This window comes from Halichoerus grypus, chromosome 1 (genome assembly GCF_964656455.1).
Source record: "Halichoerus grypus chromosome 1, mHalGry1.hap1.1, whole genome shotgun sequence".
NCBI lineage: Eukaryota > Metazoa > Chordata > Mammalia > Carnivora > Phocidae > Halichoerus > Halichoerus grypus.
In genome coordinates, this window is record NC_135712.1 from 166,476,350 (window position 1) to 166,496,666 (window position 20,317).

The following is a 20,317-nucleotide window of genomic DNA, read 5'->3' on the forward strand; positions in this document are numbered from 1 at the left end:
GGGCTCAAAAACTATTGTCAGTTCTTGGGGGTTTGGTCAGTTCTTGGGTGCTGGGAAGGGTCCACTTGTTAGGCAATGCTTGTTGCTGAGCCTCTTCAGTTTTGCCATCCAAAGAAGAGCGTGAAAGGGTCTTCCAGGGTTCTGGGGCAAAGCTCGGAGTGAATGGAAGCTTCTATTATATCTTAATGCAAACCTTGCATTCGACCCACTATAATGTATGTATTTTCATAAATAATGTTTTCTGTAAAACATCCTAATAAAAGCAACACTCCAGGAAGATGTTTGCTGGTTAAGATCTTGGGATCTGGAGTCAAACTGATGAGTTCTCTTCAAAAAGCGACTTAACCTTTCTGAGCCTCAGTTTCCTGATGTATAAAGTGGAGATAAGATATAGTGCTCACCTCACAGAATTGTTGTGAGGATTAAATAAGAATATGCTTGTAAATCGCCTCCATATGTAATGAATACTCAAGTATATAGCTGTTTTTATTATCCTCATTAAAAGATTCAGAACAAATGGATCAGAGCACAATTAGAGTCATTGGAAAGCTGACCCCTTTTGAGGTCAGGAATCCCTTTGAGAACCTGATGAAAGCTATGGGCCTCTCTTCAGAAAAAAACATGCACACAAAGTTTCACTTATCATTTCTTAAAGTGTTTGAAGAATGTCTGAAGAAGTGATTGGATGGATGGGTGATAGGATGGGGATGAACCCTAACTGAAGCTATTTTTGCTCACTTCTCTTGGTGTGGCCCCAGGCCCCCAGGTCCCCCACTCTCCTTCCCCAAGAACCATGAGACAGAGGTGGAGTAAAGATCAGCTTTATTATTGGCATGAAGGCAGGGAGGTGGTGACAGTGCCAGGCCCTTCTATGGGTGAGGGGACAGAGGGCTCGACCAGCCAGCACTGATCCTCTAAGCTGGACTCAGTAAGGTCCAGGGCTCCAGGTGCCTCTGGCTTTCAGCAGAAGCAGTGGGTGGGCAGGCAAGCAGGCTGCTAGTTACGGAATAGGTAGGCTCCTCAGGGCTGTTCTGGAGCGGGGGTTGGTCTGGAGTTGGCAGGAGGTGGGGGGCGAGGTTGGATATCCCTGGTGCGCATGTAGGACAGCAGCTGCTCTGGGATCTCAGCCAGCACGTCCTTGGCTAGTCGGGCCATACTCAGCACCTGGTTTCCTGACCGGTCAACATAGTCTCGGAATGGGACGAACTGGGACAGGCACAGACAACCAGGTGTGGGTAATGGCCGGGGAAGAGAGGAATGGGAAGGGGAGCAGTAAGGAGGTTTCCTCTTTGACCCCTAACATCTCTTTCCAAATATCACACTATCTCTTCCCCCCCCCCCCCATTTTGGACAGCTTTCCACATTTACTTTCTCCCCACCCCCTCTTTTTCTCCTTCTATTCACCTTCAACCCACTCCAGTTTGGCTTCACACAGTACTGACACTGCTCTTGCCAGTGTAATAGCCCTTATGTTACCAAATCAGTCCAGTGGGCAATAATTGTCAGTCTTCATCTTGCTTGACTTCTCTTTAGCTTTTCATTACATTTGACCATACTCTTCCTACTAGACACATCCCACTCTTGACATACCACACTCTTCTGGATTTTCTCGTTCCTTCCTGGATGCTCCTCCCTGTCACCCCCATTCCTCTGGGGTCTACCTGATCCTAAACCTGGTCACTTCTCTCTCTCAGTTCTCTTCCTGGGTGATTTCATATACTTCCATGACTTTAAAAACTGTACTCTGATGACTCCCAAATTTATACATCCATCCCTGGCCTCTTTTTTAAGGTCCAGAGCCACATATTTAGTTGCCCATATCACATCTCCATTCACTTGTCTTAGATATCTCAAACCCAGTGTGTTCACAACTGAGTTCTGGCCCTTTCTTCCAAATCTGTTCCTCCCCCAGCCTTCCCCTTCCCAATAAATGGGACTATCACTCACTCAGTTGCTCAAGCTAGAAAACTGAGAGTCATCCTTAAAGCCTTCCTCACTCCTCATCACCATTTAATCAAAGCATCAACTCTTGTAAAATTTTCTTAAATAATCTTTTGAACCTGCTTCTTCTCTCCATCCTCATTGCTTCCATTCCTGTCCAGATCCCAGTCATCTCTCCTCTGCTACTTCAAAGGCTTCTTCACTGACAGGTCTGTCTACTTGCCATCTCTCTCAACCTGCTGCTATCAACCCTCCATGCAGCAGAGCTCCTCTGAAAATGCAAGTCTGACCATCTCAGTCCCCTATGTAAAATCCTTCAAGAGATTTCTAATCCTTTAGAACAAAACTCCAAATCTTCATCATAACCAACAAGGCCTTGGTTCCCTCTTCTTCGCATTTCCTGGGATCCTGCCCCCTGGCCTCTCGCCTTTTCCATGTTTGGGCTTATTCTTCTGAGCCTCAGGGCCTTTGCATGTGCTGCTTCTCTACCTGCAATGTTTAGGTAGAGCAACCCTCCTTTAGGTTTTAGCTCAAATGTCATTTCCTTATAGAAGCCTTCCCTGACTACCCTGCTAAATCAGGTCCCTGTTATAGGACCTACATATCTATATCTATATCTATATCTATATCTATATCTATATCTATATCTATATCTATATCTATATCTATATCATAGTGGCATTTGCTGTTCCTCTGGAGCACTTATCACAATCTAATAGATATTTAGCTGTGTGATTATTATTGGTTGCCTCCACTAGAGGGTGGGGGCTTTGGGGATCTTCTATACTATGGATCCAGAATGGCTGCAGCAACCTGCCTGTTTCTCAAAAAGAATTTGTTCAATGAATGCAGGACAGCTGGAAGAGTAATGGGGAGAAAGGTAGATGATTAAGAAGACAGTATGGGAGAGTGGCTGCCAACTTAGCCTGTCTTTCCCACTGTGCCTTTTGGCTCCATGATTTCTCCCTGGTTAGATCTACCTGAACGATGTCCCGTTCTGCATAGCGTCCCCTAGAGGACACGCGCACGTCATCACCATCCAGCTCTTCCATTGCTGCAGAGAAGACACTCTTCAGCTGATTGCCCTCTCCCACACCAAACCCATGCTACCCCCCTCCTTGTTAGCTCCACTTCGGAGTCATCATGAGAATATTTAGTGGTTGTATTCAAGTCCTAACAAATTTTAGGCACTGTTATGGAGTTGTTATTATGCCTTCCCATGCATTCCATCCACCAAGGAACCCCAAGAAGGAAGTATTCATATCAACAGCCTTGGTTATGATAAAGAAATAGGTTCAGAGAAGGTCTGTGACTTGGCCAAGGTCCAACACAGGCATCCATTTTATCTTTTATGTTAGACAGGCCTGGGTGCCCAGATCCTCCCCTATTTTCCCCAGTTCTTGGTCTCATTCTTGGACACCCATGATCCTACTCACCTTCAAACATGGCTGGTCCCACACCGACAATAATGATAGACATGGGCAGTGAGGAGGCCTGTGAGGGAAAGAGGTTGAATGGTTGGGGTGAGCAATCATAACAATGGAGGTGACTACTGGGGACAATTCTCTGTGCATGTATCATGTTTCTGCACATCTTGCAAGCAGAGGCACTGATTCCCTTTGTTTCAGACTATCTTTTCAAGGACGTCTGCATATCAAACAGCCTTGAAAGATATAGTGTGTTCCTTTGGAGCAAAGGGCAGGTTTGTTTACTATTCAGTTTAATAAAGTATCTCACACCAGAACAAAGGGCAGGCATGCTTACTGCCCATTATAAAAGATTCAGATACCCTAAGCTCAGGGTTTCTGACCTACAGTCATCCCACTGTGACTGCAGGTGTCATTTGACCCTCCTCACAACATCTTGTGGGAACTGGGACTTAGAATCAAAGCAAATGCTGATAATTGAGCTACTACTATGGCTGAGAATAACAAAGTCCTTTGTCTCCAATCCAGGAATCTTGTGTCTTCTGCCAGCATCCATGAAACTGGAGGGCTAATTTGTTAGCTTGCAAGTAGGGTAAAACCTCAAACCCTTCATAGTTATTAACAGTGCCCCTCCCTGCCAAGCCCTCCTCCTTAGACTCACACTGACGATGGCCTCCTTGGTCTGCGTCATGTCGGAGATTACCCCATCAGTGATGATGAGCAGAACGTAGTACTGGGAACCATCAGAGATTTTGGCTGCAGTCCTGGTTGAAAGTCCAAGATCAGAATCCAGCTGAAAGTCCAGAGAGTCCAAGGGAACACCCTACCCCTAAAGCTTCCACCAGCACTGTATAAGCAGTGGGCAAGGATTGGGGTTTCTGAAGCTCATGCTCCTTCCCTAAACCTGGATGCCTGCCCCTGCCTGATACCCCTCCAGTAACATTTATGGAGAACTTACTTTGGTAGTTACTGTGTTATGGTAGGCACTGGAGGTACACAATGAGAAAAAACAAATTCATCCCAGCCATCTCGAGGGCGGACATTAATCCCAGAATCACAGAAATAGGTATAATTACTCTTGTGATGAGTACTGCGATGGAAAGGGACACTGCTATGACAGTGTCTAGTAGGGGATCCTGACATGGTCCAGCAGGTCAATGAAGGCTTCTTTAAGGAAACAATGTTTAAGGATGAAGGAGAGGCTAAGCAAAGGGGAGGAACAAAGGGAACAGCACAAATAAGGGCCTTGTGATGGGACTGAAGGAAGCCCACTGTGTCTGGAGCCCAGAAAGTGAGGGAAGCAAAGTGGGCCATGTGGCTGAGGTGGGGTAGGGGCCAGATCACATAGGGCTTTGACAGCCCCTAGGAAGATTTTGGTTTTTATACAAGGGCAAGACCAAAGGCTAAAGGCCTCCTTTCTTCCCTTTCTCACCCATTTCTTCTTTCTTCCTTCTCCCCTCTGCTGACCACCTCCCACTGCCTATGCTGCTGGGTCCTTAGCCAGTCTAACAGCTGCTCCCAAGCTCCTTTTCCCTTCTCTCACCATCAATCTTGGAATCCAAGATTTTTCTATCTGAAAAGGACTTCAGAAGCCATTGAGTCCAGTCCCCTTATTTTACATATAAGAAACATGAGACCTTCAGAGAGCACAAAGGTCATGGTACATCCTGGTCTCTTGACTCCCAGTCTTAGGCACTGAGTGGGTTGGAAAGGACGGAGTTGCACTATCCAATAAGGCAGACCCTGGCCACATGTGACTATTGAAATTTAAATTAATTAAGTTAAATAGAAGTAAATATTTGGTTTCTTGTTCACCCAAGCTACATTTCAAATGCTCAGTAAAAGAGCCCAACTAAGCCTAAAGCCTGAGCTCTTGATTCCTTCACTCTCCATTCCTGGCCTGTTCTTTAGATACTCCTCCATATATGTGGTACATTCTGGTCATAATATTACTGTTTACTGTTTCCTGAGCTTGCCTCTTTATGACTCTGTTTTTTCACATGCTGTTCCTTCTGCCAGGCCTACTCTGCATCTCTTTTTCTGATAAAGTCCAACTTGCCCTCTAGACCCAGCTAAGAATTCCCCTCCACAAGTTAGGCTCCCTTGGGTCTTTCAGACTAGGTTATACCCTCCCCTCCTCTCCCTCTGCCTTCTAGGATACCACCCACCAATTTGGGCTGTGAGCCCTTCCACATGGGTTTTCACACCCATGAGGGTACCAGCATGTGTGCCCAGGGAGACCCAAGGTCACAGGATACCTGGAGCATCCATTCTACTGTATGATCTGGTGGATAAAGCTCGATGACTCTAAGTATACTTAAAACACCTTTTTTCTCCTCCAAATTAAAGCAAACATGGACACAACATGAGGAGGATGTAAAATTTGCATGAATTTTTAAGACAAATATGGTGACTTCAAAGACATTTTCAGCCTGGTTGCTTTCAGCTGTGCCCCTAAGATTCCCCTGGGGGAAGCAATCACTTGCCTTTGCCAACAGGCAACTTGCTGGGAAAGTCTGGGAAGCTCTGGCCTATGGAAAGTAATGATTTATTTATATTTCTGTCTCCTGCACCAAGGCGGGAGCTCCCAAGGGCAGAGACTAGATGTGATTCATCTGTGAGTCTCCAGTGCCCCAGCAGAGAACTGAGCATACAGCAGATGCCCTTTGAATAGTAATAATGATAATAATAGTAACAGTAATAGCTGACACTTATAGCAGTTATGATGTGGCAGGCACTAAGAGCTTGACATATATTAATTTAGTTAACCTTCACAAAAACCCTATGATATTACTATTATTATTATCATTTTACAATTGAGGAAACAGGCATAGAAAGGTTCAGGGTCTTGCTCAAATTCACACAGCTAGGGAGTGGTAGGGTGGGTGTATCGACTTAGTTAGTCTGGCTCCACAGCCCACATTCATGCTACATTGCCTCTTTATTGAATGTTTATTCAATGAATGAATGAATGAACTAAGATAAAATTAAGAAATCTGTTTAATAACAACAAAAATATGCTCAGTCTCCAATACTAAGTGAAAAAATCAGTAGTGAACTATTACATGTATTTTTTTAAGTTTATTTATTTTTTAGTAATCTCTACACCCAATGTGGGGCTTGAACTCACAATCCCGAGGCCAAGAGTCGCATGCTCTTCTGACTGAGCCAGCCAGGCCCCCCCTGCATGTAATTTGACTGCAATTATGGATTCATAAGGAAAACTCTGTCAAGAACTGTATATGCATCCATATTCCCATGGGCAGTATTCTGGGTGATCTCTTATTTTATTTCTCCATCCTTGAAATTTTTTACAGCAATGTTATGTTACTTTCATAATTGAAAGAAACTATTATATTCATTATGAATTACATAAACAATCTTTATCAGGGAAAAGGGAAGTCTATAGGCATATAAACCTCCCTGAAATCCTTCCATTTGTATTCTCTTTTTTTGCTTAATCTTTTTACTTTCAAGCTTTCTGAGGTACTTTGTTTTAGCTGGGTCTCTTCTATTCAGCATATTGTAGGATTTACTTATTATTTTATTGCTTTATTCAATCAGAGAATCTTTTTCTTTTAATAGGTGAACTTATCCAATTTATGTTTAGTGACATATGTTTGGTTTTAGTTCTGTCATTTTATTTTATTTGCCTTTTAAAAAGTGATTTGATATGTGATCTTGTTTTTTTTTTATTCTGAAAATTTGGAGTTATTTTTTTTAAGTGTTTATTTATTTATTCATTTAAGTAATCTCTACATCCAACATGGAGCTCAAACTCACAACTCTGAGGGGCGCCTGGGTGGCTCAGTCGGTTAAGGGGCTGCCTTTGGCTCAGGTCATGATCTCAGGGTCCTGGGATCGAGCCCCGCATCGGGCTCCCTGCTCAGCGGGAAGCCTGCTTCTCCCTCTCCCACTCCCCCTGCTTGTGTTCCCTCTCTCGCTGTCTCTCTCTGTCAAATAAATAAATAAAATCTTAAAAAAAAACAAAAAACAAAAAACAAAACAACTCACAACTCTGAGATCAAGAGTCACAGACTCTTCTGACTGAGCCATCCAGGCGCCCCTGGAGTTACTCTTTTATTTTTAGAAGTTACTTTCCTATTTTTTAATCTACCATTTATTGAGCACTTACTATGGGCCAGACACTGTGCTAATAATTCTTAATTTGTTATCTAATTTTAACCTCCCAATAACCCTATAAAGAAGTGCTATTGTTATCCTTATACCCATTTGTAGGGATAAAATGGGGACTTAGGCTGAGTTGCTTAAGGTCACATGGTTGGTGAGGGGTGCAGCCAGGTCTGATGCCAAAGCTTGTGCCTTAATTATGGTGTTATAGGACCATCTCTCTTTTCCCCAAACTTGAGGCCTGAATTGTTGTTCCCAAAGAGTGGGGTTGGGGTAGTTTGTTCACACCCTCTCTACCCCAGAATAAGGCATTTATCTCTTTATATCAGAGCCTGGCCAACACTGAAAATTTTACCCTTTCGCCAAAGCCCAGGTTCACCTAAGAGTGGTCTTGACTATCCTTGGGAAGTCAGTCCCCTGTCTGGGTCCCCTCAGTTCTCCCAGCCCCCACCCAGTTCCCTTACCTGGCCACCTGGTTGATGACAGGAGCAAAGTAGGTGGGCCCATAGAGCTGCACTGTGCGCAGGCTCTGAAAGTAGCTCTCCAACACACCTTCAATGCCCGCACAGTTGGGATCCTCATCGTTGTTGTTCTGTCAGGAAAGATGCCTTGCTAGGCTGAACCATGCTGCGTATACCCAGGAGTACTCTGATCCCAGCTCACTCCTTCTTTTTTCCATCTCTCTCTCTCTCATGCTCCCCTCCAAACTCCAGCCCTGCTCCCCTCCCTGCTCTGCTCCCCTCTCATAGTTTCCAGGTCCTCTGCAGGTACTTGATCCTGAGAAGAAATTCACCAACTTGAGTGGACCAGATGCCAGGGCATGGAGCGTAGGCTCTGGCCTATACTATACCAGGGGGAACTGGTGGGAGATCCGTCCCTCTGGAGGCAGTTTGGCCCCAAAGCCATAGGCTGGGAAGAGCTTGTCACTGTCATAGTCCTGGATGATTTCTCCCACTGCCTTGAGGGCCATGGCATAGGCGCTGAGTTGGTAGGGACTCATGTAGTGCAGGGAGGTGGGCTGCAGAGGATTCCCTGTAGGGACACAGGACCCCCAGCCTCATGGTCACCTTGATCATTTATCTATTCACCTGTCCATCCATGTATACATCCGACCGCTTATCCATTCACCCACTCTTTACCCATGTACTCCCTCATTATTTTGCCCAGTCGTCCATATGTTCATTTATCCATCTATCCATCCACCAACCCCTATATTTATCAATCAATTTATCCACTTACCCACATATCCATTCTCCCATCCACTGGACATAAATCCATCTTTCAATCTACCCATCCATTTCTAGCCATCTTCCTCTCCATTCTCTTATCCAGTATCTACCCAACTACCACCCACCCATCATTCCTATTCATTTCCATTCATTCTGTCTTCATATGGATTCATCCACCTATCCACTCTCATTCATTATCCTATCTACTTACCTGTTATTTCTCCAATTTAAACATCTGTCCATTTGTCCACCTGCATGCCTATTCATGCATCCACTTGTCCAACCTATTGTACTCACTCACTAACCCAACTACCTACTTGGTTTATTCATCTATTTACCTACCCAGTCATTACTCACTCACATTTACTGCTTCATTTCTCCTTACACTCCTTTTATTTCCCATCCATTCATTTACTCATCCACTTCTTGAGGTATCTCTCCTTTCAACTTTTTAAAATTGACACACCTTTTTTCTTTTACCCTCTGTCCCCCATTATACCCAATAATCTCCTCCCAAAACTCCTGTCCCAGTACCAGCCTGGCTGGGCTTTGCCTCAAGACTGGGCTTACTGGGTAGGTGAACTCTTAACCGACTGAGCCACCCAGGCACCCCTCAGTAGGTGAACTCTTATCCCCAGGTCAGAATCCAGGCCAATCCCTAATGAATTCCTTAGAATTCCTCCATACCCCATTCCCCCATCCATGCCTCACCATTAGAAGCTGTGAAGTCAATGGCTACTGTGAAGTTCAGCTGTGTCCTGTTGGGGAAGTAGATCAGTTGAGAAGTGAGGGACAAATACTTATTATATCAGGATTTCTCAAACACTAGTGTGCATACGAATCACCTGGAGATAGTGTTAAAATGCAGATTCTGGTGTGGATGATCTGTGTGGAGCCTGAAATTCTACATTTCTAACCAACTCCCAGATGATGCCGATGCTGCTGGTCCATGGAGCACACTCTGGGTAGCAGAATTAAATACCTACTGTGTGACAAGTGTATGTAATTTATGTCATTTAACTTAATCTTTACTATAGCCCTGAAGTAGTAATTAACATTTCCATTTTGCATAGGAGAAAAGTGAGCTTCAGAGAAGCAAAGTACTTTACCCACGTCTGCCTACCACTACTGAGCCAAAAGGAATGTCCTGCTTGGGTTTTCCCTCTCTCTTGGCCTCTTCCTGTTGCCTGGCCATGATTTTTATTTGGACCCCAGTCAGGTTACTGGGGCCATCTTTGAAGACCACCTGTCTCGCATCTTCCTGTGGGAGGACTGGAAGCTAGGGATGAAAGTCAGCTTCATGAAGAAAACTAAGATGGGCAACATTATGCATTTTACAGAGCACTTTATAGTTTGCCAAGTGTTTAAAAGTTTATCTCCATGGACCCTAACCATTCATAAATATGAAAACTGAGGCTTAGAACTGGGAGTAACTAATTCAATGCTGGTCTTTCAGCCCAGAACCTGGCCTGTGACTCACCCTCCCTTGATGTAATCAACAAAAGTGAATTCAGAGTCCACAGAAAAGGAGAGCAGCGTCACCTGTGGGGCAAAGAGACAGCCCTGCTACTTTGGAAAGGGCAGTTGGGTGGCAGAAGGCAGAGAGGCACATGATTCCACCCCCTACTGCACACTCCCCAACCCTGTCTAATTTCTGAAAGGGCAAAAAAGAGGAAGCTGTCAGAAACATATTTGGATTTTCAAAAGTGTATTAAATTGGGAAATACAACTTAAGTTTAAAAAAAATCTGCAAAACAGTAATGAGCAAACAATTTTCCTCAGGTGAGAAATCAAAAGAAAACAAAAGAAACTTAAATGGAGCCACCTTGGGCCCAACGTTACTATATCCAAGTAATCTGTGCCCACAGCCTTCCCCCAACATTCATCATACTATGTCAGTGGGAATAGAAACAGAAGGATCTAGGGAGGGCCAGAGCTCCAGGGAACACTCACAGTTCCTGAATTGACATATTTCTTCTTCTTACATTTCTTCCGAGGGTTAAGTACCTGAGTGAAGAAGATAACAGTGATGGTGGGAAACAGAGGAAGGGGGCTACAGACTGAGCACGCTGGGATGGAGGGCCTGGGCAACCTGGACAGGGCTGGAGTTCTCACCTCATACACTGTGAACTGGTTCTGGGCCTTGCTCAGCTCCCGGTAGCTGGTGGTGAACTCACCGATGAAGTCATGGCTGCAGTGAGGCCGGGGTGGGTGAGCAGCAGCTACTGTTGGCTTGGAGCCAGCCCTGAAACTAGTCTTTTGCCCCCATTATCCCTTGCCTCTACTTGGGCTGCAGGGCACTGGGGTTGGGGCCAGAAGAGAGGCCAAGTTAAGGGGGAGAGAAGGAAGATCCAACTGAGAGGGTCAGTTGTACTCAAGGTCCTGGCATCTATTATCACCCTTCTTGACTCCCAAGACCACTTTGGTTTCCTAGTGAATGTACTACGTATTATAGGAAGCTGTTTAAATTAACTACAAAAGAAGACAGTACTATGTGGGGCAGTTCTACCTTCCATCGCGGTCCCAGTCGTACACATCAATCTTCACTGTTCTGAAATGCAGGAGATAAACATAGGCTAACGTGTATGATAAATCCTAGAGACACCCTCACCTACTTAACCATTCACAAATCATCCTCCCATACACGCATCTGTTTTTCCTTCAGCCTTCCTCCCATCAGTCCATCCAACCTATTTATTCATTCATCAGTCCATGCACATACCCAACTATCTATTGCCACTGCCATTATTTCTTCCACTGCTATTTGTACCACTATTACTATTCTTTACTACTACTTGTTGAGTCTTACTATATTCTAGGCATTGTTACCAGTGCTTTTGTAGATTGACTCATTTGATTTAACAACCATCCTAAAAAGTAAGCACTTACTATAAAGTAAATACTATTATTCTTATTTTTGGATAAGGAAACTGAGGTGCAAAAAAACAGTAACTTGACTAAGGACTATAACTAGTAAGTGAGTGAGCTGAGATTTAAACTCAGACATCCTGGTTCCAAAGACTTTGTTCTTAAGTACTATGCCTAAGTCCTCCTATATGTCCATATATCTGTGTTGCAGTTACAACTATCTATCCATGTAGCCACCCACTTACCCATACATTAGCCAACCTAATTACTTTTTAATACCTATCTTTATTCACCCATCTAACTATACATCCAGGCATACACTGACTTACTGATGTATGCAAGCATCCATCTCTCTGTCCATTCAGCTATCTAACCAAACACCCATCTATCACATTTGTCCATATGATCATCCATTCACCTACATAACCAACCATGTATGTGCCCATCCATCCTTTGACCCACTTACCTATCTTCAGACTGTCCATTTATTAGTTCATATGGTCAGCCTATCCATCTACTTTACACTCATTAATCAACTAATTAATCTACTGGTCCTTCCATCCATCTACCATCCATTCACCAATCCACCTTTTGCTCTACCTATTTATCCTCCTGCTTTTTCAGTCATCCCTCTGCCTCTCCAGCCATCTAACAATCTCTCATATACCCATCCATCTATTCGTTCATCCATTAATCTATCCATCATTTGTCCATCTACTGATCTGCCCATCAGTCCACTTATCCACTTATCTGTTACCCTTTCATCCATCTCCCCTTCTACCCACCAGTCCTTTTACACATCCATCCATATACCCATCCATTCATTCACCAGCTTATCCATCCATCTGACCCTCCACCCATGTATCTGTTTATTCATTTGTTCATTTGCCCTTTCATCTACCCATCTACCCTTCCATCCTCCTATCCATCTATGTGGCCATCCATTTGCTTCCCCATCTATCTATCTCCATGCCTGAAACTCTGTTTCACCAGGCAGGATCCTCCAAAACTATTGTCTGGGGCTCAGGAATCCCATTCTCATGTCCTTGTTCCCTTACTTCCTAGTTTACACTGAAGCAGACCTGTCATAGTCTCCATTGCACAATGCCCGCACAGGGATGCTGAAGGGTTGCCACACAGGATTCAATGTGTTTTTCACAACCTCCGTCTTGTGGCAGATGGTGAACCTGGAGAGGAGCAAGAGGACTGGAACCTGCCTTGGGGCAGGACTGAGCCCAGAGATAGGGCCTCATACTATTGGAGATTCCTGGGATTTCCCCACTTGTTAAGCACATATTGTGTGCTGCCTTGAGTGAATTCTGAGCTCAGGTCCTGGTAGAGTTTAAGATGCCCACATCCAGCCTGAGAGCCCTAATGGGCCCATGGTCACAGCAGGGCAGGGGTGGGTGCCACTGGAAAAGACATTAACTCACGTGCCATCCTCATTGCTCCTATAGAACACAAGGAAGGGGTCTGACTTTCCAAAGAAATCCTTCTTGTCCAGCTTGTTTGCACAAAGTTGCATGGTAGCAATGTCCTAGGGATGAAATTTGGCTGTTGACACCCAAATTGTTCATAGCGTCAAACAGTCCACTAAAGGGAGTTTAGGAGAGAAGGGAGCCTTGTGGGTCTAGTATATGGCCCTTACTGACCCGACAATTGCTAAGCTCCTCTGCAGTCAGCAGTATGGTCCCACACTTCTTGCCTGGTACACCCCTGGAAGCAGAAAAAGCCTCTTTGTCAGGGGAGTGAGAGTAGGCAACAAAGAATGGGGTAGCTAATCTGGGATTAGGTGGGCCAGGGGATTCAATATGCCATTTCCTGACAGTCCCCTAAATGTATCCCTTTCTGCCCTGTGTGGTTCCTTGTGGGGAAGGACCTGACTTTGATAGGGAAGTGGTCTGTAGTCTGAAAGGAAGGGGCTAATCTGGCCTAGGTGGACGTGTTATAATGGTAGCATGGGAAAGACATAGGATTTAAAGTCCTGAGTAAGTTATTTCCTCTTTTTGGGGTCCTAGTTTCCTCTACTATGAAATGGGAATCATGCCTACCTGTCAGGGTTGTGAAAAGATCTGAATGAGTGCATGGAAGGACAAGCAATTGGGAAGCTTTATTGATATGAAGGTGGTTAAATTTCTCAAAGCAGACCTTGGTATCTACTATATGTCAGGCACTGTGCTAGGTATGAATTGGCCAGTTGGCACTCTCCAGTTCTGTTAGACTGTACCCTTGGGGAGCTTCCAGAGGGAGGTGGGATGTCAAAGCCAATAGGCAAGTAGAATGTGATGTAGCAGTCCTGAATGAGGGAGAGGATTTTCTATCCAGACCCAGGGCAAAAGGCTGTTTTGTTAGATCAAAGATGCTGTGCTTTTGAAGAGTGAAATAAAATGTGAAGAGTGAAATAAAAAAGACAAGGGAAGCCTTATCCTCTCCTGACCCAAGAAGGGACACTTCCATGTATTTGAAGGGTACATATTATTAGGACACCCATCTCCAAATTGCCTTGCCTTGGGTCTCCAAGTGGTCAGGGACCTTGCTGATATGGGCCTGTGAACCCTGACCCCAAAGGGATCCCAAGTGTGGCAGAGAGAAAGCTAGGTCAGAAGTGTTCTGGGTTCAAGTCCTGGCTCCAATTTATTATGTGATTTTTCCCATCTTTGACATGAATGTTGAACCATTTCTTTGGCTCTTTCAATTTTTGACTCTTTGTGCTTTAAAAAGAGTGTAAGGAGTATAGGGACTCTTCACCTGCACACCCAGGAGGACCAAGTCTCTGATCTTACTGCTTTCTCTGTTCTTTGCCCCCTTAATGTTTTCCCTCACCTCCTTACCCAGTGTGAATTCCAGTCAATGATTATAATAATCGCTCCCTTGCATCCTACCTCTTATCCATTGCCTTTCTGTCACTTCAGTACACTTATTTGGCAGAACCACAGCCCTAGTTAAATCCAATTCTCTGCCTAGCTTGTACTGCACCTGTGCAACTGAATAAGGCCAGAGGAAAACACACAATCTTGTTAACTGGCCTCACTTTTTTTTTTCTTTACATCTTATTTATTTAAGTCATCTCTACACTAAACATGGGGCTCAAACTCATGACCCCGAGATCAAGAGTCACATGCTCTACTGACTGAGCCAGCCAGCCGCCCCTAACTGGTCTCATTTTAAATGCATGACCACAAACCTCAAGAGGGTCCTTAATCATACTTCACTCTCCAGTTCGGCTAGATGGCAGTTTCACTCCTCCTCTCTTCTCAAACCTGGAAAGCCTCCTCCCCCGTCCTCACTCAGCCAATGACCTTGTTTCCTACTTCACTGACAAAACTGAAGCAACCAGAAGAGAATGTCCACAGACCTACCACCACACCTACCTTGCCTCCAGTATCTTCACCCACGCAACTGTTGCTATAAATGACTATCCGTGTGCCTATTTATCCCTCCACTCTGTGCTACATTCCACACCCTCTTGCCTATACATGGACATCATTCCAGCAATTCTCTCCTTTTTTCTTTATTATGTCAATTTTTCAGTTTCTACTGGGTCATTCCCCTTAACATACAAATGTGGTATAATTTTTCTCATGTTAAAAAATGCAAACCTATTCTGACCTCACTTCCTTTTCCTAACCCTCCTTTTCTCTTCTCTTTGCAACAAAACCCCTTGGAAGATTTCTTGACTTTCATTCCTCTCTTCCATTCTCTTCTAAACCTCTCCAACCAGGCTGTCACCCCCACCTCTTCCTTCAGAACTTCAGACATGCAGCAGCATTTGACATGGCTGGTCACTCTCTCCTCAATACACAAACTTCACTTTGCCTCCAGGACAACACCCCTTCTCTTGGTCCTCCTTCTACTTCATTAATGCTCCTTCTCAGTCTCCTTTTCTAGTTCCAATTCATGGAATCTTGGTGTTTGGTCTTTTCTTTCTCTGCCCACCCCTTTGGTGATTTCATCTAGTCTTCCAGTCTGAAAGAGCATCTACAACTCATGGATCTTATTGCCTATTTGACATATCTGCTAGGATGTCTAATAAAAATTATTAAATTCAACAGGAGTCAGAATGAACTCCTGATTAAATCCCCCTGCAATGTACTTCTCCCTTTTTTTTTTTAACCATCTTATTTATGGCAACTCCATCCTTCCAGGTGTTCAGGCCAAAGGGTTTGATGTCATCCTTGACTCCTCTTCTCCTCTCACATCCATATTCAACCTGTCAGGAATCTGTTGGCTATACTTTCAAGTTATATCCAGATCTGACCATTTCTTTCCTTCACTGCTGCCACCCTGGATTACTGTAATAGCCTTCCAATGGGATCCCTGGTACTATCTTCATCTACGCAAGGTTTATTCTCAATCCAGAAGCCAGCATTATTCTTTGAAAACATGGTCAGATCATGTCACTCCTCTCTTCAGAGCCTTCCAGTGACTCCCAACTCAGAGTAAAAGCTAAAGTCTTTATAGTAGCTACAAGGCCCTAAACTGTTCTCCAATCTCGTCTCCTCCTTTCTTCCTCCTTGCTCACTTGGCTATAGCCACACTGGCCTCCTTGCTGCTCTGTGAACATATCAGGCTTTTGCACTGGCCAGCTTCCTCTGCGTGGAACATCCCACATCCAGATATCTGCATGGCTCACTTCCTTACTTCCTACAGGTCTTTGCTCTAAAGTTACCTCTCCATAAAACCTACTCAGCCACTCTGTAGAGTATTGCAAGTCCCACCCACCCAGCATTTCCAATCCTCCTAATTTTGCTCTACTTTGCCTTTTTCCCATAGCACTTAATGTCTTCCAGTATATTATATAATTTACTTATTTGTTATGTCTATTTTGTAGTTTCTCCCCCACTTTCTATAGTATAAGCTCCCCAAGGGCAGGAACCTTTGTTATGTTCACCATTACAACCCAAGCCCCTTGAACAGTGGCCGACATAGAGTATATGCCCAATAGTATTTATGGAATGGATGAGTCCCTGGTGCCTAGCACAGGGTATGGCATACAAAACATGCTAATAAATATTTAGTGAGTAAATACAGTGGAAATTCCAGGGGTCTTGATTTAGTGAGGGGAAGCTTCCCGGAGGAAAAAAGCTTGGAAGTGGACCTTAAGGGTAGAATCAGACTTAGAAAAAGAGTGAGGTGAGAGAGACAGAGACAGACATGTAGAGACAGAGACAGAGAGAGAGAGAGGACAAGACAAGACATATCAGGCCTAAGACTGACTTGAACGGAGCCCTGGAGGTTGGTCTTTCCCAGGAAGATGAGGGGAGCCATTGAAGTCTCCCAACCAGGGGAGTCCCAGCCTTCACAGCTATTGGGTCAGCAGTGTCCTTGGGAGGAAAATTTGGGGGCACCCACCCTTCCCCAGCACCCCTTCTTGTTCAGCTCACGTGAGGGGTCGCTCTACACGGCTGCCCTGGCCTCCGATCACCTCTCCCAGGGCCAGGAACGCTTGTCCCAGGAAATCCTGCACCAGGACATGGAGTCAAGAAGGCCAGGAGGGGCTGGGGATGCAGAGTCCCAGCCTAGCCCTGGTGATACTGTTGCACCGACCAGTGTGTTCCAGGATGGCAGAACGCTAGAAGCATCGCCCTGCCTGTGCTTTAAAGGAGGGGGAAGGAGTCCCTAGGCCAATTCTGCTTCTTGGTCCTGCTGTCAGTTTAAGCTGCTCTCCACAATGCCATCCCACACCTCACCTTCCATTCCACACCCCACCATCCCAAAGCCAGCCCCGTTCAGCCTCACCTTCTGTGTGTCCCACAGGTGGCCGAGAAGGAAGAGGAACAGTGAGTAAAAGGCATGGGTGGGAAACCGAGGCAGGAGCATGAGAGGAGGGCCAGGAGGGTGGGTTTGGGGCCCAAGAAGGTGGAGCTGGGGTTGAGGGGTAGGAGGGTTCTAAGGAAGGTTGTTTAACACGCTGAGCGCCTCCCGTGTGCCTGGCCAGCCCGCGAGGGGACGCTTGCTCACCGGTTTGGAGATGTTGGTTTTGGAGTCAATGTTGTATCTGGGAAGAGAGTGGAACCAGCATAAGGGGGGGCTGGTGAAAGACAGCCTGGAAAAGGGGTCGTGTTTTGAATACTGGTTAAGATTGTAGGTAGAATGAGGGGCAGCCTTGGATCCAAATTCAGTCAGGATCTCCTTTAGGGCAGGAGTCAGGGTCACAGAAAGTCAGGGATGAGGCCAAGTCTGGGGCCTGCTGGGGGTGGGGTCATACCAGGGCAGGGGCCTTGATGGAGCCTGAGCTAAATTAGGGTGCAAAGCTTTGGGCCCAGCTAGGTCTGGGGAGTGAACTGGATTGGATCTGACCTAAAGACAGGGCCAAGCTAGACTTGGGGACAGAGCTAAGACTAGAGTGGAGGCCTTCGGAATGGGACCAAACAGCCTGGTGGAGGAGCCAGGCTGGGAGGCCGGGCTGGGGAGGAGCGTGCCAGAATTTTGTGTGGATCCAGGTCGGGGGGGCGGGGGCGGGGGGGATCCAACCCGGGATTCTGGGCGGGGCTCACACATCAAAGCGCAGGTTTTGCTTTTCCTCAAAGAAGTAGTCCAGGACGAATTTGCGCACAAAGTCTGGGTTCAGCGTGTTGTCAATCACCTCTGTCCGTCCGAACTGGATAGGGGGCGGAGAGTTAGCACGGGGCGGTCAGGGGGGCAGGTGATTCGCGGGGGGTGGGGGGTGTGGGGGGGCGGCTCTTGGCTGGGAGAGGGCTCTTGGACTCACCTCTCGCCACTCCTGGCTGGCCCGGCTCTGCGTGTAAAGCACCACCACTGCAGGCGAAAGTGGAGGCGGGGAAGGAAGGATGTAAGATTGCCCTGAACCTCTCCCCACCCCTCAGTCGCGCTCGGACCCTAGTTCCCCCTCCCGTCCCTGGCGCCTCCTACTGGGGTCGGACTTGGAGAAGGTGTCGAGGTCCAGCAGGTTCCTAGAGAAAGCGACAGACAGAGGGACAGAGGGTGGGTCATTCTGGAGCCCAGTGCCTCGACTCTGCCCTGAGTTGGGCACCCGGGGGAGGCATGGGGCTCAAATCGCATCTCCTTGCCTCATTACTACACCCAGTGGAGAGTTGTTGGGGTTGGGGGTGGGGGGGTGGGGAGGAGGGTCCGCGTTGTCAGCACCCTGGACAGCACCGGAAATATCAGCTCAAGACTCATTATCTATGCGTCCACCCTGTCTTCAAGGGCCCAGGAAAGAGGGTTAGCCCCAGAACTTTGTCCTCCTGAGGCCCAGATCCTACTGGATCCCCATGACCCGTTCCTTGAACCCGCAGGCTGAGCTTTCATTTGCGGGTGGAGCTGTTCAAAGAAACCCCCTCCCCGAACCCGCCAGAGACTCTCCTAAGTCTGAATCTGAGCTTTTCCGGCCCTGGATGCTTCTTTCCCCGGGGGTCTGGCCCCTGTCCGCTCCAAGCCCCACAGCCGATTGGGGCAGGGGCAGTGCCTACGCCCTCCCCAGCGTGGCGGCTCACCGGCAGGACACGGTAATTTCAATCTTGGTGGCCGGGACGCTGCGCTCAGAGGCTCCGCTGAGAGACATGGCTGATCGAGTGGCCGGAGCTGCGGGAGGCTGTGAGACGGGGGTCGCCGGGGCTAGGGGCGGCGGCAGCGGCGGGGCTGGTCCATGTGCCGCCGCGGTAGCAGCGGCGGCGGCGGCTGCACTCCCTCCAGCCCTGCTTGCACTCCCGCGATCGCTCCTTGACTGTGGCCGCCGGCGGCAGCGACTCCAGATGGTAACCTAGCCCCGCCCGGCCCTGCGGGTGGCCCCCGCCCCATTGGAGCAGCCTCGAGCCGGCCGGGAACCTAACCCCGACCCCAAATCCAGCCCAGACCGTGGGAGAGTCCTCCCAGCGCATTTCACCCAGACGAAATCCAAAAACCTTCTGAGAACTGTCCGCGGTACTGAAGGGTTTGGGGCACCTGGTGGGCGTTGGGGACGCTTCCTCTTCCTGAGCTGCTCCCTGAACAGTCTGCTTCTTCCCCTTCCCACTTCCGCCCTGCCTAGGTCTCCAAATAGAAGGAGTTTTACATTTATGCTTATTAGCTGTGTGACCTTGGGCAAGTTACTCAACATCTCTGTGGCTCAGTCTCATCAGTGAAAGCCGGAATAGCACCTACTTGGGGTGTTGTAAAATTTTGAGATAATCCACATAAAGGACTTAGCTCAGGGGATTATACACAGTAAGTACTAAAGAAATATTCACTGGTATTATTTCCTTCCTCTGGGCAGTCACATGGGTGACCTCTTTTGTGTTGAGCCAGAACTCAGTAAATGGCAGCTTGATAGCACTCTGAAAAGCCCTTTGCCCAAGTCTTTGAACTCTTGACTTCATGATGTTACAGATGCAGAAGACATACTGTGAAGATGCAATCTATCTAGGTCACAGTGCAGATGAGGGTGGTAGTCAGCCAGGTCCATTCTCCCCAGACCAATTACTGCCTCCAAAGCCCCAGAAGCCAGTCCCTCCACCAAAGTCAGGGCTTCATAAGGTAGGGGCCGCGAGTCACCTGTACCAGGACTGTGCTCCCTGCAGAACTTGTTAAAAATTAAGGATCCCCCCCACACACACACCTCTGCCCATTCCAGCTGAATGACGATCTCAGCAAACCTAAGTCTCAATTTCAGGCAGCCCTGGGAATCTGTTTGAATAAATGGGTTCCTAGGTGACTAGGGCCCATTGACGCCTGAGGACCACTGCTCCCACCTTGACAACCTGTGACTACTTGTCCCCATCT

General features: G+C 46.8%; 1 protein-coding gene across 2 annotated transcripts; it reads right to left on the reverse strand.

The window, feature by feature from the left end:
- Nucleotides 1–805: 805 nt before the first annotated feature.
- Nucleotides 806–19,390, reverse strand: CPNE9 (copine family member 9). Of its 2 annotated transcripts, XM_078075476.1 has the most exons (20): nucleotides 19,054–19,390; nucleotides 18,470–18,510; nucleotides 18,309–18,355; nucleotides 18,094–18,197; nucleotides 17,558–17,594; nucleotides 16,981–17,057; nucleotides 13,249–13,312; nucleotides 13,030–13,133; nucleotides 12,679–12,783; nucleotides 11,238–11,279; nucleotides 10,844–10,919; nucleotides 10,682–10,735; nucleotides 10,209–10,270; nucleotides 9,440–9,486; nucleotides 8,350–8,531; nucleotides 7,964–8,091; nucleotides 4,030–4,132; nucleotides 3,378–3,435; nucleotides 2,922–2,995; nucleotides 806–1,206 (listed from the first exon to the last, which is right to left on the reverse strand). In XM_078075476.1, the coding sequence occupies exons 1-20, from the start codon at nucleotides 19,119–19,121 to the stop codon at nucleotides 1,021–1,023; spliced, it is 1,659 nt and encodes a 552-aa protein (XP_077931602.1). In that variant the 5' UTR covers nucleotides 19,122–19,390; the 3' UTR covers nucleotides 806–1,020. The 2 variants fall into 2 exon arrangements, with proteins under 2 accessions (XP_077931602.1, XP_077931608.1); XM_078075482.1 differs by lacking the exons at nucleotides 17,558–17,594; nucleotides 18,094–18,197; nucleotides 18,309–18,355; nucleotides 18,470–18,510; nucleotides 19,054–19,390 and adding an exon at nucleotides 17,336–17,431.
- Nucleotides 19,391–20,317: the final 927 nt, after the last annotated feature.